Genomic DNA, 27,135 nt, shown 5'->3' with positions numbered 1-27,135 from the left:
TTTCTCTTCTAACTTGGCCCTAATTTTCATAGGTTATATGCTACATAAATAAAAATTTGGCGCCCAAAACGTGGGACCCGAGTGATTTTTGACTGAATTTGGTTCTACTTGATAGAGCAAAACACCCTAATATTTCACAGTTTGTTATATCACTCAGTTCCTATTTCTTTTTTTTAACTTCTTTAGTTTTTCATTTTTTTCTTTTCTGATGGGATAAAACAATGCTGTGGAATTTACTATTCATTATATGCCTGAGTACTGAGTGAATGTAACCTGGTGTTGTTATCCTGTTATATCTACTGGAAAATTTGTTTTCAGGGTGTCTGATGAAAGGAAATCAGTTTTTATTTGGGCCTATGGTCTGAAGCTGACCTTCTGATGAATTTTGTTAACATTTTTCTTTTTTGTTTACAATTTGGAATATGTAAAGATTATTGACGACTTTTACATCCATTGTAATTATACTCTCTATATATACTCCTCCTTCTTTTTTCTAAGGACATTTATTTTACTTTTTTATTAAGCCATTCGAAAACCCCTTTTTTACTTTGGATGCTGGAATAAGTCAAACGCAAACATTAATATTTACTCTTTTCTTTTTGTAATTGAAACTACATTGTCGTTTCCGGTAGGAAATTTCTAAAGAGTCGTACTTCATATTGTATTTTGAAAGAACTGGTTATTGTTGCATTAATATATAGGGATTGCCGATATTTTTTCTAATGGCAGTTGTTAGGAGTGATGAAGATATTCCTGCCTCGATAGCAGCGGAGGAAAATGGTCCATTGTGTGGCATTTGCAAATCAGCTATCACTAGTAAGTCTTTGTTAGCAGAGTCTATATGCAGGCATTTGTTTCATAGGGTATGTATTTCAGCTTATTTGCGAACTAATACAACTTGTCCTGTTTGCAATACAAAAATTACCAAAGATTCTTCAGCGTCAACTTCACAATCTGCTAAAAACAAACCTACATCTCCTATAATGACGAGGTCGGGATCAAAGGCAAAGGCGTTTGATTCTAATAGATCTTCAGATTCTGCTTCAGCTAATTTAAGTCAGCAATCGACGCTTCCAGCTACCTCAAATTTAACACCAGCGGCATCGAATATCACTTTAGGTAATATTGAGGATATAGTTTCAAGAACTGTAGCCAGTCACCAGTCACAGCTTCTTTCAAGTTTAAACAGCCAGATTTCACAACTAGTTGAGAGAAGCGTTGAGAATAGTATTAGTAGGTTAAATGTAAATCCTGTCCAGAATCCTAATACTTCGTCACCGAACTCTAACAGGCCTCCCGTAATGCAGACGCTGCCTGACGTTGAGCAAAGGACTCTGGAACAGCTATTAGGGTTACCTCCTTCTAATAGGAATGCTAATACTAGCCACAATAACTCTTCTTCTGCAAATCGCTCGAACATAAATACTCATTCCACTATAAGCGATCTTCTCTTTAGACCTGACAAGGTGAGTCAGATTATGTTCAACTGGAAGTTGAAATTTAGTGGCGGACCGAACTGTCTTCCAGTTGATGCGTTTATATATAGAGTGGAAGCCTTAACCAATCAAACATTAGGTGGAAACTTCGAAATTTTGTGCGGTAATGCCTCAACGCTTTTCGAAGGGAAGGCGAATGATTGGTTTTGGCGTTTTCATAAAACTGTCAACAAGGTTACTTGGCCAGGGTTATGCGATGCTTTGAGGCGCCAATACAAAGATTCTAGGACGGATGTAGATTATAGGGAAATGATAAGGGATCGGCGTCAGAAACCAAACGAATCGTTTGATTCGTTCTATGAATCGGTGACAGATCTTGTTGATAGATTGGACCAACCATTGTATGAGAAAACTCTTGTTGAAATTTTAAGGAGAAACCTGTTGCCCGAAATTCAACATGAAATCCTGAACATGACGATTGACTCTATTGGTCAGCTTCGTGAGATATGTCGCCGAAGAGAATTTTTTATGCAGGACATTCATAGGAAGCATGGGATGTCAAGCAATAAGATCGGTCATTTGCAGAAACGTCTGTCAGAGATTGGAGTTGAATCGGAACAAGGACCTGAGTTGTTGGAACCTGAGTATGAGGTCGCAGAAATTTCTCTTACATGTTGGAACTGTCGTTCTATAGGGCACAGGTACCAAGACTGCGTTGCCGAACGGTCTGTATTTTGCTACGGTTGTGGGGCACCGCAGACATACAAACCCAACTGTCGAAAATGTAATTCATTTCCAAAAAACTTCCCAGGTACGGCACCAAAGGGTGCAATGAACCCCAGTACCAGTCGCCAACCACAGGGAATGAAGTAAATATCCCAATTAGCACATTTACCCATGATGATGATGACAACTGTAACTATCCTGGACATGATTTTTACCCAGACGGAAATGAAATAAGAACAACATACAATGCTCTATCCTGTGATAACGAAAACCTTAAAGCACACGGTTATGGACTCAACTCAACCGGAAATGAAACTCCACATATTGATGACAAATTTGGAAAGGATGTCGGAAAAATGAAACTATTAACCCATTCGAAAGGTGGTTTCAAAAACGGTCCTTGTCCCCTGATACCTTTTCATGAACGCCTACGAAATTATTATGAGGTTCGGAATAGGATATTTGGCGACGGGGTTATGCCTAGTAGGTCTAGTCGTAGGATTAGGGATTTCTGGCGAAATGTCAAGTTGATGAAAAAAAGCTTTTCAGTGTCGTTTCTTGAACGGAAGGGTGACGTACGACCATATGCCGAAGTCGAACTGCTAGGAAAACGAATGATTGGGTTGCTTGATACTGGAGCATCAATTACTTGCTTGGGATCTCAATCAGCCTTAGATTTTTTATCTTCCAATGAGCAGTATAAACCCATCAACACATCAGTCAAAACAGCTGATGGAAAATCGCAAAGAGTTGCTGGTGTTTTTCATGCTTGTGTCGGATTTCGTGGAGAACAGAAAACCATTACAATCTTCTTAGTCCCTAGTCTGTCACAAAATCTAATATTGGGAGTCGATTTTTGGAGGCAGTTCAATTTACTTCCTAGTACCCTTACGCTTGGGTTAGGTAACATTTACCCTGTTCCCGACGTTGACGAGATATTAGGAGATAAACTTCTTACCCCCCAACAACAAATTGAGATGCAGCGTGTCATTGGATTGTTCCCCTCATATGCGAGAGAAGGCCTAGGCCGGACCAATGTTTTATGTCATTGTATCGATACAGGTGATGCTAAGCCAGTGAAGCAGAGGCACTTCCCTGTTTCACCGGCTATAGAAAAACTGATATATGAGGAGTTGGATCGAATGCTCGCTATGGGGGTGATCGAAGAGTCTACCAGTGCGTGGTCTTCTCCGGTGGTTCTACACCGAAAGCCTGGTAAGAACAGATTGTGTCTCGACAGTAGGAGGCTCAATTCTTTGACGGTGGGGGATGCATACCCGCTCCCTCACATCGACGGGATATTGAGTCGTCTTCCTAAAGCCGAGTACATAAGTAGCTTGGACCTCAAGGATGCCTTTTGGCAAATACCTCTTGAAGAGTCATCGAAGGGTAAAACAGCATTTACGGTACCTGGGAGACCACTGTATCACTATAAGGTCATGCCATTTGGGCTCTGCAATGCCCCGCAGACCATGTGCAGGCTCATGGACCGAGTGATACCAGCGGCTCTCAGGACCGAAGTGTTTGTTTATCTGGATGACCTTCTTGTGGTATCCGCAACATTTGAGCGACACGTTGAGGTTCTAGCAGAGGTAGCCCGATATTTGAGGCAGGCGGGATTAACTATCAACGTCGAAAAGAGCAAATTTTGTGTACAGGAGGTACGTTATCTCGGCCATGTTGTGGGCAATGGTGTTATTCAGACAGATCCGGATAAAGTTTCCGCCATTGTAGATTTTCCAACCCCTAGATCTGTTAAACAAATTCGACGTTTTCTGGGAATGTCGGGTTGGTACAGAAAATTTATCAGGAACTACGCTGCAATTTCCGCCCCCTTATCTGACTTAGTCAAAGCTAATCGTAGGTTCTCCTGGAATGAAGAGGCCCAAAAAGCCTTCGAAGATTTGAAGTCCATCTTGTGCTCAGCTCCTGTTTTGCATAGTCCAGATTTTTCACAGCCATTCTATATTCACTGTGATGCTAGCAAAACAGGGATAGGAGCCGTATTGGTGCAAAAAAATGCGGAGGGTGATGAGTATCCTATAGCATTTATGTCAAGGAAACTCAACCAAGCCCAACGCAACTACAGTGTCACCGAACAAGAATGTTTGGCAGCAATGCTAAGCATTAAAAAATTTAGAGCTTATGTCGAGGGGCATGAGTTCACGGTGATAACGGATCACGCTTCGTTAAAATGGCTCATGTCCCAAAGCGACTTAAGTACAAGGCTGGCCAGATGGGCTTTGAAACTTCAGGGTTTCCGTTTTAAGATTGAACATCGCAAGGGTACGCAGAACGTAGTTCCTGATACGCTCTCTCGTGCTAATCCCGACAACTTTCCAGATTTGGAATCTCTTTTTGAAATAGAGAATGACCAGGGAGTTTTTCTAGACCTAAATTCGCCCCATTTCCAATCCGAGGATTATAAAGCATTATTAACCAGAGTCCAACATAACATGAACAGTACCCCTGATATGAAAGTTGTTGATGGGTTTGTATACAGGAGGATGGAACACGCCACGGGTGATCAGACCACCGATGATATGGTGTGGAAACTTTGGGTTCCCTCTGGTTTAGTTTCAGACCTATTAAAAAAACACCACGATGATCCCCTATCTTCGCACTCAGGCATTAACAAGACTCTTGAACGGCTTAGGAGATATTATTTTTGGCCCAACATGGTGAATGATGTAAGGAATTATATAAACTCGTGCGATACGTGCAAAGCTACTAAGCACCCCAACTACGTCACGAGACCGCCAATGGGAAAAACTGGTGAAACTCACAGATTTTTCCAAAAGCTGTTTGTGGACTTTTTAGGACCGTATCCTAGGTCGAGATCGGGATCTATAGGAATTTTTGTAGTTTTGGACCATTTTTCTAAATTTTGCTTCCTACATCCAGTGAAGAAATTCACGGCCGAAGTAGTAATTAAATACTTAGAGGAGTCATTATTTCACACTTTTGGGATTCCAGAGATTGTAGTTTCGGACAACGGGACACAGTTCAAAGCCAATAAATTTAATGAATTACTGAAAAGATATGGCGTGTCTCATGTATACACGGCTGTCCACTCTCCTCAGGCGAACGCATCTGAGAGAGTTAACAGGTCCGTAATTTCCGCGATAAAAGCCTATGTTAAAGAGGACCAAAAAGATTGGGATGAAAACCTTTCTAGAATCTCATGTGCCCTACGATCGACTGTCCATTCTTCCATTGGCACTTCGCCATATTTTATGGCTTTTGGGCAGCACATGGTGACCAATGGTTCCACCTACAGACTCCTTAGGAACTTGGGAATGTTAGAAGACCGCTCAGTGCAATTCAACAGAACCGATTCATTCGATATTATACGTCAGAAAGCTGGTGACGTAATGAGAAAACATTTTGATCGGAACGAGAAAGCATACAATCTCCGATCTCGTGTAGTTTCCTATGACGTTGGTCAGTAGGTTTTTCGGCGGAATTTTCGTCAAAGTAATTTTGAACAAGGATTCAATGCAAAATTAGCTCCTACGTTTGTTAAGGCTCGCGTCAGAAGAAAGCTTGGTAATTCATATTATGAATTGGAGGATTTGCAAGGTAGGCTGGTAGGTAATTATCATGCCAAGGACATCCGCCAGTAGTCCATCCCAAGCATTATCAGCGTTCGTGTCCGTTTTAGCCACGAAGTCTGATTCTGGGTTGGGGGTTGAATGTAGTGGTGCTTGTGATGAACTTCCTGTTTGTCATTGTGTTAGTTTTGATTTCACCTCACACATACATAATGTGTGATAATGCAGTGCTAGTGAACTCCTCCTGAAGTTATGCCCTCATTTTCAAGTTCGGTTGCATATAGATAATTGAGTCTTGTTGTCAACGAATATATATTTGTTCCTTTCTGAGGAGACATGTCGAAGTTTTCTTCGAGTCTGTGCTCTTTTATTAATATTTTTTGTTTCATTGGAATTAAAACCGAGAGTAGAAAAGGTGGTAGATTAGGAGCCATTTTGCCCATTTCTGTTTGATCATTAGCCTAAACACATCACGTTGAATATTGTTTGAAATTGGAGCAAGATATACCAGTAAATTGTTTTTTACAACAAGTGAAATACAATTTTTTATCTTGTATAAATTGTTTCTTGTATACCAGAAAGATTAATGCTGGCGGAAAAAGTGGGTAAATTGCGACTCGTTGACTTTGCAAGTTAGAAACTTTTCATTAGTTATATTTCTTAGCTACATTCACTGCTGAATTCCTATACTATCAACTTGGCGGCTCCAGTGTATGGTGTTCGGAAAACAATATTCTGGCAATTTTGCTTTGAGGTGTATTCCATCATTGTTTAAGAAAGTTCTTGTATTGGAGAACTTTTGAATAATACACAAATCTGCAATAGCTGGGTTCATTATTTGTAAATCAGGTGAATATTCCCGCTATTCTCTTACTTTAACAAAAATCTCATTTCCAAAATATATTCACCATCTGTTATAGGCCATACATTTCTAAACGCACATACCAGTTTTGTGCCCTATCCATCTGTAGGGAGAATTGTGGTGGATCAGTTCTCTCGCAATATTCATTGTAACCATTAGCACGTTTCTGTACCTCCTGGTTTGTAATTGACGGTGTGATCGATTTGGACAAATTTGAAAGGTGCAAAACGCGAAGAAATCTGCTACAATCCATCCTGCTTGGCTCGAAGTGTTAATCATTGGAAATTATAAAATAAATTCTGAAATTCTCCAATCAATTACTGGCTTAGAATAGTGCAAATTTTAAATTGTTGTTGTTAAGTTTGCCATCGTTGAGGCAATAGAAGTGTGTGAGTATGTGTGACTATCGATCTCAGTGCAGTTGTACGTAATTTCATTTCAATTGCAATTAAAAAAAAACAAAAGAATAACTCAGAGGAACGCAAAGCTAACAAAATCTTTAAAAACTCGGATTATATGGAAAGTGTTGAGGGCATAAGGCCTATTAATTTTGCCATTATTAAATTTATCACACTCTACAGCCCAAAGGAATATTACCAATTGCAACATCATCTTGGAATGAAAGGCCTTTCATCGATGGATCCCGTAAAAATGTAAGTTGGTCTGTTTTGCTTTTATTGGTTTGTATTGGAGCAACCAATCTTGGACCTTGCTCATTTATTATAACACGCCTTCTCTTAATACGGTGGTACACGGTACCGTTACTCTCCAGATGAGATTGGATGCTCTAATAAAATCAATTATTTTATTATTTTAATATTGGCAAAAATAAATATTTAAAGCCCGAGAAAGAGGTTAGATTTGTTTTCTATTCAGCGGAAACTGAGCTTCCATTTTTAATTTGAAGTCGGGTTATGTGTTCTAATCAGTATTACCAACTCCATAGTTCTTGTGTACTACAGTTTGAAGGTCACTGTGTCAATAGAAGACCTAATCCGTATTCAAATTAAGAGTGTAAAACATAACTAGTAAAAACAGAGAAGAATTTGGAGACTCTGACATCTCTGAAAGCTAACTGTTGTGTCTCAAATTTTTCATATTATTTCTTATTTCTTTTCTTCTTATTTCTTTTTTTTTTGTCAAACCTAAATATTATCAAAGCGGTCATTGACCTCAACAGAAATACCAGCTGTTATAGTTTGAACATCATTGCGATCGATATCCACACACAGTATCACAAGTTTATTGTGATTTAAAGAATCTGCTTTTCTGTTCATTTAATATTTATATTTTTAATATGTTTGATTTATTACATTACTCAAAAGTATTATATAACTCTTCTTGAATTATTTTCATCTGAAATTATTAGTTTATAAATATGTTTAAAATTGAATTTGTTATTAAATCTTTGGCGTATATAGCCATGAACTAAATTCGATTTTAGTTTGACTTAATCCAGCTCCAGAGGTTAGCGAAGGGGGTGCTACAAGTATGGGTTACCAGACTATCATAGTGGATACTAGGTAACATGGTTGGGAGGGCTCATATCTCAGTGTAACACCACCAGCACTGGGCAAATCTGGCTCAAAGGTAATAATGATGTTGTCCTTCCTTTAAACTACCTTCCTTTTTTTCCTATCGTATATGCATGCTTTTAGATTAACTTTTACAAATTTGTACTGTAGCTTTTTCTTCGATAGACAGTGGCAAGAACCCCACCCACCGACGAGCAATAAGGCTGCGGAAATGAAGCATGCCATGCCACCTAAGTCTATGACAGGAGCATTGAAGAGTTTCTCTTCTAACTTGGCCCTAATTTTCATAGGTTATATGCTACAACATGTGAGTCGTAATTCAGTTGTCCAACCTATCTTCGAACATGTCGTGCATGGGTTCGGTATTTTGTTGTTGTTTGAGTTTGAAAAAAATATATATACAAATTTGTTTTCTTCGTATGGTTCAACGTTATAACCGATAGAAAAAAATTAAATATTTCACAAAAAAAAAACGACGTCACAACCGACATGACGTTATAAGCGAAGACGTTGTAAGCGATATTTATTTGTGTGGAATATAAAGGGTAGAAATTCGGGACTTTTGGATTTCGTCATTATAAGCGATATGACGTTATAAACGACGACGTTGTAAGCGATTTCGACTATATATTATTTAACACTATGCAACTCAAGACGAAATTGATGCAATTTTGAAAACTTTAGTGATATGAGCAAAATTTAGCGAAGTAGCGGACACATTATAGTAACAAATAAAAGCCAATTCTTCTGGCTGAACACATCTAAAAACTTCAAAATACCTGAGATATGGTGGTACCGTTATATGGGGTCTATTACAATACGTGGACTTACGTCTACGATCTTTGACCACTACGAATACTAAATGGCAAGTTATAGGCAATTCGGTAAGAAATTGTAGCTAAAAATTAAAAATACCTGAAATCGAGCTGTACCGGTATAAGAGGTTATTCCAAAACAAGGGTCACATTTTTCGTGGAGAACTTTTCTGGAAACTTGAATCCTTTATGTCACGTTGTAGTTTATTCAGCCAGAATAGCTGGAAAATAGCTGGAACCGGGGTACTTTTATATAACGTGTACCCAAGTCCATTATTTTTTGTTGAGACATTTTTTTACTACTTTTTACCCTCAATGCCAAATAACAACCAATTATGATCAAATATAAATTTTTTTCATGATGAGATTGAATATGCGAATTTCCCGCTCCAAAATTAAACTAATTTTGGTGAAAATATTAGGATTTACAAAATTTGGAGCCAAACGGAGTACCCGTTCGAGAGTTATCATGCGCCACAGCCTCATTAGCCTAAAGACTGAGGATAAAAATGGCACTGACTAGCTATAGCTCCGCGATTGCTGGCTACTGATCGGTTTTTTTACGTTCTGTCAGTTTTCTCTTACCGTACTTTTCGAAATTTCGCTCTTTTCCTATTTTTTACTATTAAAAAGTACTTTAACGTAGCTATGGAATACGTAAATATTTTCTATGAAATATTCTAGAAGGGACGTGAAAAGGCTCAAGTCATAAAACATAAAGAAAATTGAATTTTAAAGAGGAAAAGTTAGGTGATAGCAAAGCCCCTCCACAGCCGATATGTCTGCTGAGCCTCTACCCAAGGCGAAACTTGTCACATAGTGTTGATTGGTTGGGTTCGAATCTTCGGCTTCTTTCACTTGCAAAAATCATTGCTCGACTCTAACGAGGAATTAATTAAAATTAATATTAAAAATTTCCAAATAAAAATAAAGAAACCCCGTTCTATTTCAATTCAGTGAACTGCAAATAGAACATGGGACGACACCATTAAAAAAGAAGAGAATTCCACATATCCGAAGAGTTCAGAATACGTGAATTTGCGAATTGCTACAATAAAATGATCTAATTTTTTAAGTAAATGTCTTTCTTCCCACGGGCGGATTCAATAAGGGTACCTTGAATAACAAATAGAATATGCTTAGTAGAATATTTTGGAAATTTTTGGGTCAAAAATAGGGGCTATTAGGATTAAAAATATTGGGACCACAACTTCTTCATGTGATATAGGATTCACAACGGAAGAATCCTTTGACCACACAACGAGAAGAAATGTGTCATTCTGTATTTTGGGTAAGTTGAGAAATTAGATTAGATTTCTTTTGTCGATAGTATGAAATTATGCTTGAATCCATAACCGTTAGACAATTATATTACTTGATTGAGATCATGTTATTTATGTTATTACATAGTACGGTGCAAACCAATCAACGCATTTTGTGAGTAACTGTTAGTTATTGTTAATTGTAGGACGATAAAGCTTTGGGAATTGTATTTGTAAAAATATTACCTTTTCGGTTATCGTAACCTGTAACAGGGTTGGGGGTAAAAATTTAAAAAAAAATTAAAATAATAAAATAATTAAATTGCCAATTTTTTGGTTAGTAGGAATAAGAGGGATTTTCTTGTGAGATTTGAACTATTAAAATGCATTTGATTTAAATACTTATGTTCATAAATTCTGATAATAACATAATTGATTAAATTACAAATCGAAATAAAATAAAAATTAAACTATATTTTATTAAAAACTGCCTGAAGAAATTCTTATAAGATTGAACAATTTTCAAGTTTTTTGTTCCTATTTTTTTTTTGTTTTTGAGAAATTTAACCAACCATTGAATTGATCAGTCAAATTTTCAATAATCCCTTCTATGAACGTATAATGTTATTGTTACTAATGTCCTAAAATAAAAGATTGCAACATGTTTACTGTAATTGAAAATTTTGTTTTAGAAAATATAAACATGAATTAAAACATTTTTAAGACAATATAAAGTAATGGCCCTAAACTTCAAAAATTTTTAATTTTAAAAATCTTAAAAGAACAACACAATTAATATCAAGCCTTACCGTTCGTCCCGGAGATCCAGTTTTACCCTCTTTACCCGGCAGTCCTGGTGGTCCGCGTATTGTTTCGCGCAGTAGATCATTTTCTTTAATAGCTTCTAGGATATCAGACGCATTGCATGTACATTTGCCAGTGTATTTCTGAAATTGAAAGACATGAAAAATTACATAAGAACAGGGGAATAAAAATAATAAATTGGAGGAATAATCATCAATTCGAAAAACTGCATTTTATTTAATAAAATTCAATACATATGTATATCTTAAAATTTGTAAATATTTTTAAATAAAAAAAATTAAATTTTTCGCAGTGTAATACCGAAATCTTCAAAACACTCCATTATTGTAAAATGTGTTTACCAAGTTATTTCTAGCTGAACCCGGTGCGCTTCGCTATCCCGAGAAAGGTAAAATATATTTTGATACATTTATTTGTAAGCCAATTTTCGTCACACATTCCAACTTTCATTAAAATCGGGTATAAATAGCGTGCTAGGTGCATCAAATACATGAAATCAGACAAAAATATATATAAGAGCTGTATCCAAATCTGAACCGATTTCAATATAATTTGGCGAATTTATTTCTAGGCCCGATACCGTCACACATTCCAAATTTCATTGAAATTAAACATACATAGCGTGTTTAATGTATAAAATACATGAAATCCAAACCTGAAATTTTTATGATAGAGCGTTGTAATTTGTTATAGAAGTTTGTATTACTCCTAGGATGTTTGGTATTGCAAATTGGCTCTATCGGTCCACGTTTTGGTATAGCCTCTTATAGAACGGTACCACCCGATTTTCACACCGAAACGGCTGAAACTTGGTACTTAGACTTCGCTGGGGATACAAAAATTTCTCCCAGAATTTTGTAGGTATAGGTCCACGCCTTCATATAGCCCCCATACAACGGTACCACCCGATTTTCGGTATTTTGAATGTTGTGCCCTCAATGTTCCTCCGTCATGGCAGAAATTTGGTGCTTAGTATACAAAATTTCCCCCCAGAAAATTTTCGGTATAGGTCCGCGCCTTCATATAGCCCCCATAGAACGGTACCTCCCCATTTCCGGTATTTTGAAGGTTGTGGCCTCAATGTTCATCCGAAATGGCTGAAATTTGGTATTTAGTGTTCGTTGGGGGTACAAAAATGTCCCCCAGAAAATTTTCGGAATAGGTTCAAGTCTTCGTATAGCCCGCATAGAACGGTACCGCAAGATTTTCGGTATTTTGAAGGTTGTGGCCTCAATGTTCCTCCGAAATGGCTGAAATTTGGTATCTAGTCTTCGTTGAGGGTATACAACTTTCCCCCAGAAATTTTTCGGTATAGGTCTACACCTTCGTATAGCTCCTATAGAACGGTACCGCCCGATTTTCGCTATTTTGAAGGTTGTGGCCACAATAAACAACCGAAATGGCTGAATTTGGTATTTAGTTTTCTATGTGGGGTATACAACTTTCGCAAAGAAATTTTTCGGTATAGGTCCAAGTTTTCATATAGCCTCTATAGAACGGTACCGCCCGATTTTCGGTATTTTAAAGGTTGTGGCCTGAAATTTCCTCCGAAATGGCTGAAATTTGGTATTTAGTTTTCGATGGGGGTATACAACTTTCCCCCAGAAATTTTTCGGTATAGGTACACGCCTTCATATAGCCCCCATAGAACGGTACCTCCCGATTTTCGGTATTTTGAAGGTTGTGGCCTCAATGTTCCTCCGAAATGGCTGAAATTTGGTATTTAGTCTTCGTTTCGGGTTTTTAACTTTCCAACTGAATGTTTTAGGTATAAGTCCACGCCTTCATATTTGCCTTATAGATTGCCTTTTGAAGGTTGTGGCCACAAATGGCTGAAATTTGGTATTTAGTCAACGTAGGAGGTAAAAACCTTTCCGACTGAAATTCGTCGGTATAGGTCCACGTTTCGATATGGCCCCATAGACCGGTACCTTCCGATTTTCGTAATTCTGAAGATTGTAACTTCAATATCCCACCGAAATGACTGAAATTTGTTATTTAGTCTTCCATGGGGTTACCAAATTTACCAGAAGTTAATTATAAGTATAGGTGTATGTCTTCATATATCCGCCCTAGAAGCGTTATTTTGATGGTTTTAGCCACATTACCTTACCGAAATATCAGAAATTTGGTATTTAGCCTTCTTTGAGACTAAAAACTTTCCGTCAGAAATTTGTCGGAATAGAGCGACGTTTTGATGTAGCCTCCATAGAACAGTACCTCCAGAATTTCAGTATTTTGAAGATTAGCCACATTGTGTTACCGAAATTGCTGAAATTTGGTATTAAGTCTTCGTTGGGGGTATACACCTTTCCCCCAGAAATTTGTCCGTACAGGTCCACGCCTTAATATAGCCCTAATAGAACGGTACCTCCCGATATTCGATATTTTGAAGTTTGTGGCCACAATGACCCATCGAAATGGCTGAAATTTGGTATTTAGTCCACGATGGAGGTAAAAACCTTTTCGAACTAAATTCGTCGTTATAGATACACGTTTCGATATACTCCCCATAGAACGGAACCTCTCGATTTTCGGTATTCCAAAGGTTGTGACGTCAATATCCCACCGAAATGACTAAAAAATTTTATTTGAAATTCATAAGCAAAAGGAAACTAATTGTTACATTTTACTTCATTACAATTCGTGGTGGAGGATATAACAAGTTCGGCCCGGCCGAACTTAACGGCGTTCTTATTTGTTTTTTGTTTTTTTTTCTAAATTCTAAAATGGTCTCAATTCTAAATTAATTTTAAGTTAAGACACTAATGTAAATATCATTTTCCTTAATTTACTCTTAGCAATCGCAATTTTAATGAAAGAAACTCAAGTGGATACTTTTGACCGTGACTCACTGTATTTTGGCAATGTGGGTAAAAAAATAAAAATAATAAAAAATCGGGGGTACGGTTATATGGCTCCTATACCAAGCAATGGACCTAAATTGATAATTTTTGGTGTAAAAGTGACCACTAAGAACTTTAAATATCAAATTCTACCTAATATGACCAGCCTATGGAAAAAAAGACACTCGAGTGAAAAAATATAGCGTTTTAACTCAATTACTGTGTACCCTAAAGTGATCACAATACTTTATTGCGTTAAAAACGAAAAAACAAAGTAGAAGTATGGAAGATTCTACAATACTATTATGTATTTTGAATGTAATGTTCGCCCATTTGATTTATGTTACAAAAAATTTCCGATTTAATCAAACTAAAACCTAATAAACATCTGTTTACCATCGATTTTATCATTAGTCGTCTAGTGATGACATTGCCACAATTTGCTTATTTGGTTTCGATGCATTTATTTAAAATTATCAGAACATAAAATTGTATGTTGATATAAACCAGAACTATGATTTTGTAATGTGATGCCAAAATCAATATTTTCGTTGGAAGTGATTGTGCATTTTTATTGCAATAATTTAGTTAAAAGTCACAAATTTATTTACCGACTAACGTGCAAAAAATTTTTCGTTAATTAATGATGTTATTTGCAATTGTAAAGAAACTATCATAACATTGGAGGTAGTAATTCTGTTACCAATTATGTAGTTACAAAATCGCTCAATATACCGTATAACTAAGTTCTCATCACATATTTATATTTTAAAATTGTCAATAATAAATGTATAATTAGTACACTGACAAACGTGAGTACGGTGGGAGAATCCGAAATACCAATCTATAACATTGACTTTCATGGTTAGCAATAATTCAATAATCCTCTTAAAATTAGCTCCACACTACACCGTATCGAGAATATAGACAAAATTGCATTAATTTCAATTTGTGTAAAACCCCATGTAATTCCAGGCGTTCATTTGTACCAACAACGCCCCCATTCAACTTCATAGCGTGAAAAGTCGAATGGTATTAGATATTAGGGATACTGCGGTAAAAGTTTATGTACATTTTATTGTATTGGCTTGAAAAATTCCACTGTTTTCTATATTGAGGAAAGTTTCATTGTTATCAAGAATATCTAAAACATGTCAACATGTATATCCAATATCCAAAACATGCATCATCTATATTGATCAAAATGCCACAAATATTACTATTAGGACCATGCACAATTGTATTCCAAATTGTCTGAAAGTACTATATACAGTATAGTCTCGATAATCCGGACACCACATGTTTGGCGATGCCCGGATTATCGAATTGTCCAGATTAGAAAAACATATAATTTTCTAAGTTAAAATCAATAATAACGGTTGTTTACTAGATAATAACCTGACATCTAAAGTCAACGAATTCTTACTCGTATTAAGCAAATATCAAAGATAGCGGGCATTTTAGCACTTCCAAATTTACTTTCCAATTTTACCGACAAAAATCGGTAAATTTAAAATGCTTATAATTTCGGCAATAAACCATATTTTTAGTAGCGTTCTAGTTCTGCCTAGAGCTCTGTCAAAAAATCAGTTAGAGAATCTAAAAACTAAGATAATTATCCCAATGCTTTAAAAATTTCTAGGTAAAATATCCTTAGAATACATTAAATGATCCCAAGGGACTTTCTCACAAATCAGAAGGCTATTGGACTAATTCCTTTAGAGGAAAGGAACATCCCCAAAAGGGAACTAGGCTACGCAACAGTAGGTCAAATATACTGTTGCTTGTCATAGTCAGCCATCAATGGTAGAAAAATCATTCGACAGATTCAGATAGTTAATTTCATATTGACTGTGTAACTGAGTCAACAGTGGCTAGCCAGAAAGACGAGATGTGAACCGAAAACTTTGAAAAACTTATTTTTTTGTTCATATTTATACACCAATTGCTATTGCTAAGAACGAAAACGTCAATGAAATAAATAGGAATCTAATGTTCAAGATAAGAAAAAATATTGATGTCCGGATTATCGAGGTACGAAAAATATTAGATGTCTGGATTATAGAGTCTGCAAGGTAAACAAATCTAGTGTCCGAATTATCGAGACTATACTGTAATATAATTTCTACTTACCACTAGGGTCATATCCCTTGTCATAGCGTGATGAGTTTTTGCATAAGATTACATAAAATCTTAATTATAAGGTGATTCGGTGAAAAAACCTCACGCACAAAATGATTTTAAAATTTGAGTTTATCAGAATTATGAGAAAGTTTTGAAGTCATTGTAAGCAGATATATAATTGAAAATAAACTTTAGAACCACATGAGATAACCAAGCTGACATAACATAAGCTTTTTTCAAAGATATAATTAAAATAAAATTAAAAAAAAAAATCCAAGTTGTTTGTGCATTACCTTTTTCAATATTTGAATGGAATAAACGTTATTTTAATTATTATTAGCTTTAAGTTGATTCATTCGTGCACCAGGAAATCATTTCTGAGACTTTTTTTCATTTCATAAATTTTTTCAACAAATTTTGTTTTTTAAAATCGATTTGTGCCTGAAGTTTTAATGGAATAAACCTTATTTTAGTGAAAAAAAAGGCAAAAGTTCATTCATCCGTGCTACAGAAAATCATTTAAAAAAATGTCAAAAAGTCATAACTCTACTAACCACACTTTTGACCATATATAAATATCTTTATCACATTTTCCTTATGAAGCTTTTGTGACATTTTGTTCTCAAAAAAATTTGTATCCCTATTATACATACTACATACATATGTTGGAATGATCAAAAATTACCCTCCCCCCATTTCACAACCAAAAGTCGTAATAACTTAACATGCAACATTTACAACGACAAATACACACCTTTCAGTGCTGTTCGGTAATTATAAATAAATACTACATCTGTAATGAAATAATGGCGCATAAACACCAATTTATTGAATTTCACATCGTGCTGGGCACAGTAAGGGGAGTAGAATTATTTCTCGATTTTAGTGACTTGATTTAGTATTTGAAGCAATAGTTTCTCCCACTTATGGTTGCCACTTAATTTATTAACATTTTTACGATTAATTCGGGTAGCTGCTAAATTCACTGCTTAATATGTGGAAAGGAGCAAATATGAAGGTCAGAAGGTATGAGTTTAGAAAATGGGAAAATTTTCGTGTTAACATTAATATAACGTAATTCGCTATAGGCACCTATTTCGATGTAATGAATGAATACAAAGCTCGAAGGTTAAATTGACTAAAGTGTTTATTAGTTCAAGGATGGGGGGTATAGACATCGTCACTATTCTGTAAAAAGCTGATAATCATTTCAACCAACTGATATGGGTATTTCCACTACAACTTCCGTGATATCAAAAAGCGTGATATCAAATTAGGCCCAGAAAATTTTGCATATATTGACATATTTCCATAAAATGAGCATATGCAAAACAGTATTCAGGGATTTGTGGCCTAAGTATCCCACCGAAATGGCTGAAGTTTGGTATTAAGTCTTCGTTGGGGTATAAAACTTTCCACCTGAAATTTTCCTGAAATTTGTCGGTATAGGTCAACATCTTCATATACTCCTCATAAAACAGTAAGTCCCGATTTTCTGTATTTTGAAGTTTATGGCCCCAATATTCCACCGAAATGCCTGAAATTTTGTTTTAAGTCTTCGTTGGTGGTATTAACCTTTCCACCTGAATTTTTTCCGCAAAGGTCCACGACTTCATATAGCCCCCTTTGAACGGTACCTCCAGATTTTCTGTATTTTGAAGGTTGTGGCCACAATATACCATTGTAATGGCTGAAATTTATATTAAGTCTTCTTTGGGGGTATAAAACTTTCCACTTGAAATTTGTCGGTATAGGTCCAGGCCTTCATATAGCCCCCATTGAACGATACCTCCCGATTTTCGGTATTTTGAAGGTCGTGGCTGTGTTATACAGTTCTCTATTTTATTGACTTGTCTGAAGAGAATTTTAAACAGAAAAAATGTACACTTAAACATTTTTGAAGATATTCTTGATATTTTTGTTGCATATGAAAATATGTAAAATGCATAAATTTTGCATATGCAAAAAAAAAAAATATTTGCATATGCATAATTTATGCATTTTGCATACTTTTGCATATGTGATATGTTTCGATTGCAATTTAATCAGAAGCCAAAAATATGCCCAGCCCCAAAATTTGACATTATTCGGATCTAAAATAGGGGTTGAATAAAATTCCGCTGTCTACACATCAGTCACTAAATATCTTGAAACGTAAAAGAGAAAAGAAATACCTGAAACTAATCGCGTTATTTGTTCCAGCCTTTATCACCTGTACAGGTGATTTGATTTAAGTTCGAATATGGTCCATATGGTCCGTTTTGGTATAGCTCCCATATAAAAGTACCTCTGGATTTTAGGTATTTTTAGGATCTTATCTAGATTTTTTTCTGAACTAGCTATAATTTAGCATTTAGGGTTCCCAGTGATCAAGAAACTTCTCCACCAAAAGTATACCACCCGATTTCATGTATTGTGACGTTTTTAGCTACATTTTCAGACAACTAGCTGTAACTGGACATCTGAGGTTAGGAAAAAGTTCCACACGAAACAATTGTAAACATAAATTTATGTTTTGGTATAGCCCCCATATAACGATACTTCCCGGTTTTAAGCACTTTAAAGAGTTTAGTTACATTTAATGACCGCACTATTTGTACTGTCACATTTGAGACACAAAACTTCTTCAACAATTGCAGAATATGTCTATGTTTTGGTATAGCCGACATATAGCGGTACCTCAAGATTTAAGTTGTTTTGAGGAATTTAGCTACATTTGTTGATCGAACTACCTGTAGATTGACATTTTAAGTTTCCAGTGGAAAGTCTTCTGCACAAAAAATTTTAACACAGGTCCATGTTTTGGTATAGCCTTCAATTCCGGTATTTTGAGGATTTTAGCTACAATTTTTAACCGACATTAAAGGTGTCCAGTGATCACATGATTTTCAACATAAGTCCATGTTTTAGTATAACCCACATATAACGGTATCTCCCGATTTTGGATAATTTGAGGATTTTAGCTGCATTTCTATCCGAACTACCCATAATTTGACATTTGAGGTTCTTTCCGGTCACAACACATCTCTACCAAAAATTTTAAATAAAGGCCCAAGTTTTGGTATAGCCTTTATATAACGGTACCTCTGGATTTCCTGTATTTTAAGGATTTTACCTGTAGTTTTTAATTCGCCAATTGAGGTTCCCAGTGGTGAGCAAAAATTATTCAAAAAATTGTGAACATAAGTCCATACTTTGGTATAACCCGTACCGTTTATGTACTCCCGATTTTAGGTGTTTTGAGGGGATTAGCAACATTTATTGACCAAAATGCCTGTAATTTAATATTTGGTGTTGCCGGTGGTCACAAAAATTATGAACATAAGTGCATGTTTTGGTATAACACCCATACATCAGTACCCCCCTATTTTCGGTACTTTGAAGATTTTAGCTCCGTGTTTTGAACAAACTACCTGTAATACGACACGTAAAATTCCCAGTGATCAAAAAAAAAAAAAACTTCCCCAACAAAAATTGTCAACAGAGGTCCATTTGTTGGTATAGCCCCCATATAACGGTAACTCCCGATTTTAGGTGTTTTCTGGAGACTAGCAAACATTTGTTGACCAATATATCTGTTATTTGACATTTGAGGTTCCTAGTGGTCAAAAAAACTTCTCCACCAAAAATTTAGTCAGAATTCCTCTTCGGGTTCTTTTATAGTATCTGCTTCATTGACATTGAATGCGAGGGTAACGGAAAGTGATGGCTGCCTGTTAGGGGTAATTTTTTACTGAAACCACATTCATGGGCGGTCATTATATAAAACCCTATTTAATGCTAAAAGCCCTATGAAGCAACGAGCTAAAGGAAACACAATCCAACGTGTATTGCTAGATTGCTAGGCACTTTGTTATAAGCTTAAAGCTGCCGTCCCACAAGGCATCAACTAATAATAATATAATAATTGTTCCACAAACATCCCAGATGGGACAAGGGAGACTTCTCTCATATCAATGACTTCTCTCATATCAATGAGTGCACCCCGATTCATATTAGCTCAATGATATGGGACCTACTGTTTATCGCCGAGTCCGAACGGAGTGTCTTAAGACACCACTTGTAGAGAAGTTTTATGGCGTTCTTCATATTATGATGGACGATGAGCTTCATGGGTGGAATAAATCACGAAACATCGAGAACTTTTTTGTATGGGATTTGATGAGCAATTATTCTCATCAGTCTTCAGAAATGGTAAAACTGAGATTAAGGAAACAGGCGGCTGGACAGATGACATGAAGTTTCTCTTCCAACCCACAGGCGTTTTCCGTCACTTCACTGAGAGGGGTGAAATATCTTTTGTAAAGTTTAAGCAGATCCCAAAATTCGGTAATCCACCATATTATGGAGGGTATAATTTGTCATTCCGTTTGTAACACATCGAAATATTCATCGGATACCCTATAAAGTATATACATATATTCTTGATCAGGGTAAAATTCTATGTCGATATATCCACATCTATCCGTCCGTCTGTTGAAATCAAATACAGCAGGCAATTTTGAAGATGGAGCTTTGTAATTTGGTACAAAAGTTTCTACTACTCCTAGGATTTTTGGTGTTGCAAATGGGCTATATCGGTCCACGTTCTGATATAGGTCCCATAGAACGGTACCACCAGATTTTCGGTATTTTGAAAAATGGCTGAAATTTCTTTGTTGGGGGAATAAAACTTTTCCCCAAAAATTTGTCGGGACACGTCCACGCCTTCATATCGCCCCCATAAGACGGTACCTCTAGATTTTCGGTATTTTGAAGGTTTTATCCTCAATATTCCACCGAAATAGCTCAAATTTGATATTTAGTGTTTGTTGGGGATATATAACTGTCCCCCAGAAATATTTCGGTACAGGCCCACGCCTTAATATAGCCCCCATAGAAAGGTACTACCCGATTTTCCCTATTTTGAAGGCCCTGACCTCAATATTCCACCGAAATGGCTGAAATTTGTATTTAGTCTTCGTTGTGGGTATAAAACTTTCCCCCAGAAATTTGTTGTTGTGCTGATAAGTGTTTTGATGTTGCCTGGCTAGGGAATCGAACCCACGACCTAATGTGTGCAAAGCGGGTGTGCATACCATTGCACCACCGTGGCAATTTGAAAGTTAGCCACATTGTATTGCAGAAATTGCTGAAATTTGATATTAAGTCTTTTTCATAAAGGAAAGGAATTATTTGTTCAATTTTATTGCAATACAAGTCATGTTGAAGGGTATAACAAGTTGGGCCAGCCCGAACGCCGTTCTTACTTGTTCGTAGGTATGTTCTTGCTTTCAGCTTGTGAAATAGGGGTAGTCTTTTCAATCATAACTTGAACATTAAAATTTTTTCTAGTGGAAGCACATACTGAAAGCAAATATCCCGATATTTAGGATCACTCTCTCATACAGCTTCCGCACAAAAATGCAGTTGAATCAAGGGATTTACTGCAGGCAGTTCTTGTGATCTTTATTTGAACCCTATAACTTTATTATCCATACATCCCTTGGCAGTGGCCCTAATGTTGCGAAATTTGCATTTCTTGATGTAAGAAAAGCCTAGCCTTGCCCTTTCGGAATGTGCAGAGACATAGTTACTCAGGACATTCCTATTAATGGTCTCGGTGAGTAAAAAACTTCAACAAACAGAACCCAGTGACTCTTAGCGGATTTCTACTTGCGAATTCTGAAGATATATCATTCCCAACAAATTTCCTTCAATCGAATTTAATGGACTTCAAAATTTGGTGTAATTTACTACTCTCTGCAAAAAATATTTTAAGCATTAAGAATACACGTAAATTGACTACAATAATACGCTGCATAGTGCACAGAATGCTGACCTCAACACCAAAACAAACGCTGATAAAGATGATAATGATTTGTACACAAAAACTCACACTAATGTATACGCTTTATATTGTTCAATGCCCCGACTGGGTCAACATTATAGAATCAGCCATGGTCATAACACACACACATACACACTTCGAAAAGAGAAACAAGTAAGAACGGCGTTAAGTTCGGCCGGGCCGAATTTGTTATCCCCTCCACCACAAGTTGTGTTGAAGTAAAATGGAATAATTAGTTTCCTTTCGTGTATGAAGAAGACTTAATACTAAATTTCAGCAATTTCGGTAAAACAATGTGAGGCACCATCCTATGGGGGCTATTTCAAAACGTCGATCTATACCGACAAATTTCTGACGGAAAGTTTTTAGGCTCAAAGAAGACTAAATACCAAATTTCATATATTTCGGTAAGAGAATGTGACTTAAACTTAAAAATACCGAAAATCAAGAAGTACGCTTCTATGGGGATATAGGAAGACGTGGACCTATACTGATAATACTCTTCTGGAATATTTTATAACTCTTGGAAGACGAATAACGAATTTCAGCCATTTCGGTTGGATATTGACGTCACAATCTTCAGTATTACGAAAATCGGGAGGTACCGTTCTATGGGGGCTATATCGAAACGTGGACCTATACCGACGAATTTTAGTCAGAAATGGGTAATATGAAAGCGTAGACCTGTACAGACATATTTCTGGCGAAAAGTTTTATATCACATTGAAGACTTAATACCAAATTTCAACCATTTTGGTGGAATATTGAAGACACAGCCTTCAAAATACGAAAAATCGGGAGGTACCTTTCCATGGGGGCTATATGAAGGCGTCGACCTATACCGACAAATTTAAAGGGGAAGTTTGAGTACCTCCAACGAAGTCTAAATACCAAATTTCAGCCATTTCGGTGGAATATTGAGGACACAACGTTCAAAATACCTAAAATCGGGAGGTACCGTTCTATGGGGGCTATATGAAGGCATGGACCGATACCGACAAAGTTCTGGGGGAAAGTTTTGTACCACCAACGTAGACTAAATTTCAAATTTCAGCCATTTCGGTGTGATAATGAAGCTAAAACTTTCAAAATACGGAAAATCGGGAGGTACCGTTCTATGGGGGTTATATGAAGGTGTGGACCGATACCGATAAAAGTATGGAGGAAAGTTTTATACCCCTAAAGAAGACTATGTACTAAATTTCAGCCATTTTGGTAGGACAATGAAGCTTAAACCTTCAAAATACCGAAAATCGGGAGGTACCGTTCTATGGGGGCTATATGAAGGTGTGGACCGATACCGACAAAATTCTGGGGGAAAGTTTTGTACCCCTAAAGAAGACTACGTACCAAATTTCAGCCATTTTGGTAGGATAATGAAGCTAAAACCTTAAAAATACCGAAAATAGGAAGGTACCGTTCTATGGGGGCTATATCAAAACGTGGACCGATATATCCCATTTTCAATACCAACCATCCTGCAAGCAATAAAAACTTCTGTATTAAATTTTGACTCTTTATCTTTAAAATTGCGAGCTGTATCTTGATTTCAACAGACAGACGGACGGACGAACGGACAGACGGACATGGTCAAATCGACATAGAATTTTATGCTGATCAATAATATATATACTATATAGGGTCTCCGACGAATATTTCGATGTGTTACAAACGGAATGACAAATTTAATTATACCCTCCATATGGTGGGGGGTATAAAAATAATCAGTGTTTTGTGCCAATTTTTAGTCCACATAAAACGAAATTGAGTGTACATGTGTGAGTGCTTGTGAATCTACCTTGTATTAATATACAATGTGTCGCTAAGCTCACTTGAATAAATTGCTATATAATCCATAACATATTGTATGTGTGAGAGTAAGGACAAATGTACTTTTCCAACATAAGCATGAAATGTAGTTTGTTTACAGTGTATGTGTATTAGGGTTATGACTTCTTGAATTTTTTTTCTCAAAAATGATTTCCTGTAGTGAGAATGAATGAACTTTTGCCTACTAATGCCTAAAATAACATTCATTTCATTTTATGATAAAAAAGTTTCTGCACAAACCACTTTGAAATTTTTTTTTTTTTGCAAAAATACTATGCAGTGAAAAAAATTATTTTCTCAAAAAGTTATTTCCTGTTGCACGAATGAATGACCTTTTGTTTATTAATTACTAAAATAACTTTTATTCCATTTAAATATTGAAAAAGCTCCCGCACAAACCACTTTTAATTTTTATTATATATATATTATATTATATATATCTATATATAAAAAATAGAAAAATGTTTGTATGTTTGTTTGTTTGTTTGAAATTTATAGACTCAAAAACCTCTGAACCGATCTTGCTGAAATTTTCAGGGTATATTACTACATCGCCTGAAAGTAACATAGGCTATAAAAAGTTTCGAAATTCCGCTCTGATCCGGAGATATAGCATCAGAATCGGAGGTACCTCCAAAAAAATTTAAACTTTGTATGCAAATATCTATAGAACGGTTACAGATACAGACTCCAAATTTGAAATGTGTTATGGATTTTAGCCTAAAAATAAATGTGCCAAAATATATCGAAATCGGTTCAGATTTGGATATAGGTCCAATATATATTTTCGTCCGATTTCAAGTATTTGATGTACCAAACACGCTATATATGTCCGATTTCCATGAAATTTGGAATGTGTGACTAAATTTATTGCAGAAATGAGTATGCCAAATTATGTTGAAATCGGTTCAGATTTGGATAAAGCTCCTATATATATTTTCGGCCGATTTCATGTATTTGATGCACCCAACCCACTATGTATGTCCAATTTCAATGAAATTTGGAATGTGTGACTAAATTTGTTGTAGAAATGAGTATGCCGAATTATATTGAAATCGGTTCTGATTTGGATATAGCTCCTATATATATTTTTGGCCGATTTCATGTATTTGATGCACCCAACCAACTAGGTATATCCAATTTCAATGAAATTTGGAATGTGTAACTAAATTTGTTTTAGAAATGAGTATGCAAAATTATATTGAACCGGTTCAGATTTGGATATAGCTCCTATATATATTTTCGGTCGATTTCATGTATTTGATGCCCCAAACACGCTATGTATGTCCAATGTGTAACTAAATTTGGTGTAGAAATAAGTATTGAAATCGGTGTTGATTTGGCTATAGCTCCCATATTTATTTCAATGAAATTTGTGCGGTATCTACGAGTATATCTATAACGGAGGAAAATGTTTGTAGGTTTGTTTGTTTGAAGTTTATGGACTCAAAAACCGCTGAACCGATCTTCCTGAAACTTTCAGAGTATATTACCACATGGCCGGAAAGTGTCACAGGCTATATAAATCTTAAAAATTCCGCCCCGATCTGGAGATATAGCCTCAGGATCGGAGGTACCTCCAAAAAATGTAGACTTTGTATGCTGATATCTAACGAACGATTATCGATACAGTCTTCAAATTTGGTATGTGTGACGGAATTTGGTCTAAAAATAAATTTGCCAAAGTAATTTGAAATCGGCTCAGATTTGGATATATATTTTCGGCCGATTTAATGCATTTGATGCATAAACCACGTTTTGTATGCCCAATTCCAATAAAATTTGGAATGTGTGACGGAATTTATTGAGAAATAAATGTTCCAAACAATTTTGAAATCGGTTCAGATTGGGATATAGCTCCCATATAAATTTTCAACCGACTTCATGTATTTTCTACACCAAACACGCCATGTATGTTTAATTTTGACGAAATTTGGAATCTTTGACGGAATTGATCCTAGAAATTAGTTTGCCAAATTATATTGAAATCGGATCAGATTTGGATATACCTCCAATACATATTTTTGGTCGATTTCATGTATTTTCTGCAATAAACACATTATGTTTGTCCAATTTCAATGAAATTTGAAATATGTGGCGGAAATTGATCTACAAAAAAAATTGCCAAATTATATTGAAATCGGTTCAGATTTACATATAGCTCCTATATATATTTTCGGCCGATTTCATGTATTTCAATGAAATTTGGAATATGTGGCGGGAATTGGTCTACAAAACAAATTGGTAAATTATATTGAAAGAATTTCAGTCAATAAAATTTCAGGAAATGCACGAACGTACAAATCCATTGATACTGTGGCAACTGAAGACGACGCGGTTAACTATCCAGTTGAATTCCTAAGTTCGTTGGATCTTCAGGCTTTCCACCACATAATTTAGTGCTAAAAGTTGGTATTCCTATTATTTTATTAAGATAGACCCACCTCACCTTTGCAATGGTACAAGGTTAACAGTAAAAAAAACTACATAACTATTTAATTGAGGCAACGATTATTACTGGGAAGTATACGAGTATAGGTTCAGATGTACTTCTACCTCGAATCCCTCTAATAGCAACAGAAACGCCCTTCAATTTTAAAAGATTGCAGTTTCCTGTACGTTTGGCATTTGCAATGACTATAAATAAATCCCAAGGACAGACTCTTTGTGTATGCGGCCTAAATTAAGCATGTTCTTCCCTTTCTCATAGTCAGCTCTACGTTGCATGTTCACGTTTTGGTAGACCGGCCGATTTGTTTGTTTACGCTCCTGAAGGAAAAACAAAAAACATTGTATATCCTAAAGCATTACAATAAATACTTTACTTTAAATTTTTGAATTTGATTTCTTTCTGATTTCAAAAAATCTAAAGAGGTAGCGAAGCGCACCGGGTTCAGCTAGTCATATATATATGTAATAATGCGATGATAAAATTAGTGCGAAACAAACGGTGTGCCCTATACCTTGTTTTCTGTTAAATGAAAAATAAAAACTTTAAAAGCTCTTTGTGCGGAAGCGTTTTTATCGAATCACTTCATAATTAAGATTTTATGTAATCATAGATAAAAACACAACAAAATATCATACAGGGATACAAGGTTGTAAAAAAGTCATAACCCTAATGTGTATATGAGTGTTTATGTGAAGCATAGAACATGAGCACGATGTACAGCTAGCCATTGTTGTCATATTGTATTTTGTCGGCATGACTAGGCGTGTGTGTAATAAAGTAAACATTTATTTCAAGTGTTAGCAGTCGACGACTTGTGTCCACTGACACATCAGCAACAATTCGTTGGTGTCATGCTTAAGTGTTCCATTCGCCATTTTCCCTTTTTGAGATAATCGCATTTTAATGTTTTCGTCACAACTGCTTGGAGCTGACTGAAGAAAATATATATTGATCATAAAGCTCGATGTCCTACGATGGCAAATGGCAAAATTTTCAAATAAATAAAATCAGCTGAGCCAGGCTGGGGTTTGAACCCAC

The 27,135-nt window shown here is 36.0% G+C and overlaps 1 protein-coding gene across 21 annotated transcripts in view; it reads right to left on the bottom strand.

The window, feature by feature from the left end:
- The window catches only part of LOC141404308 (uncharacterized), a 1,008,861-nt gene that overhangs the window by 372,997 nt on the left and 608,729 nt on the right, over positions 1-27,135 (bottom strand). For 12 of the 21 annotated variants that reach the window (XM_073987780.1, XM_073987779.1, XM_073987787.1 and 9 more), the window contains 2 exons: positions 11,000-11,137; positions 10,437-10,454 (listed from right to left, as the gene is read on the bottom strand). In XM_073987780.1, the coding sequence (XP_073843881.1) occupies positions 10,437-10,454; positions 11,000-11,137 (156 nt within the window). The remainder of the gene's footprint in view (positions 1-10,436; positions 10,455-10,999; positions 11,138-27,135) is intronic. The other 9 variants (XM_073987798.1, XM_073987800.1, XM_073987799.1 and 6 more) reach the window with 1 other exon arrangement.

This window comes from Musca autumnalis, unplaced genomic scaffold (assembly GCF_047663935.1).
Source record: "Musca autumnalis isolate F117 unplaced genomic scaffold, ASM4766393v1 scaffold_4, whole genome shotgun sequence".
Lineage (NCBI taxonomy): Eukaryota > Metazoa > Arthropoda > Insecta > Diptera > Muscidae > Musca > Musca autumnalis.
This window is presented reverse-complemented; position numbering and strand designations above follow the sequence as displayed.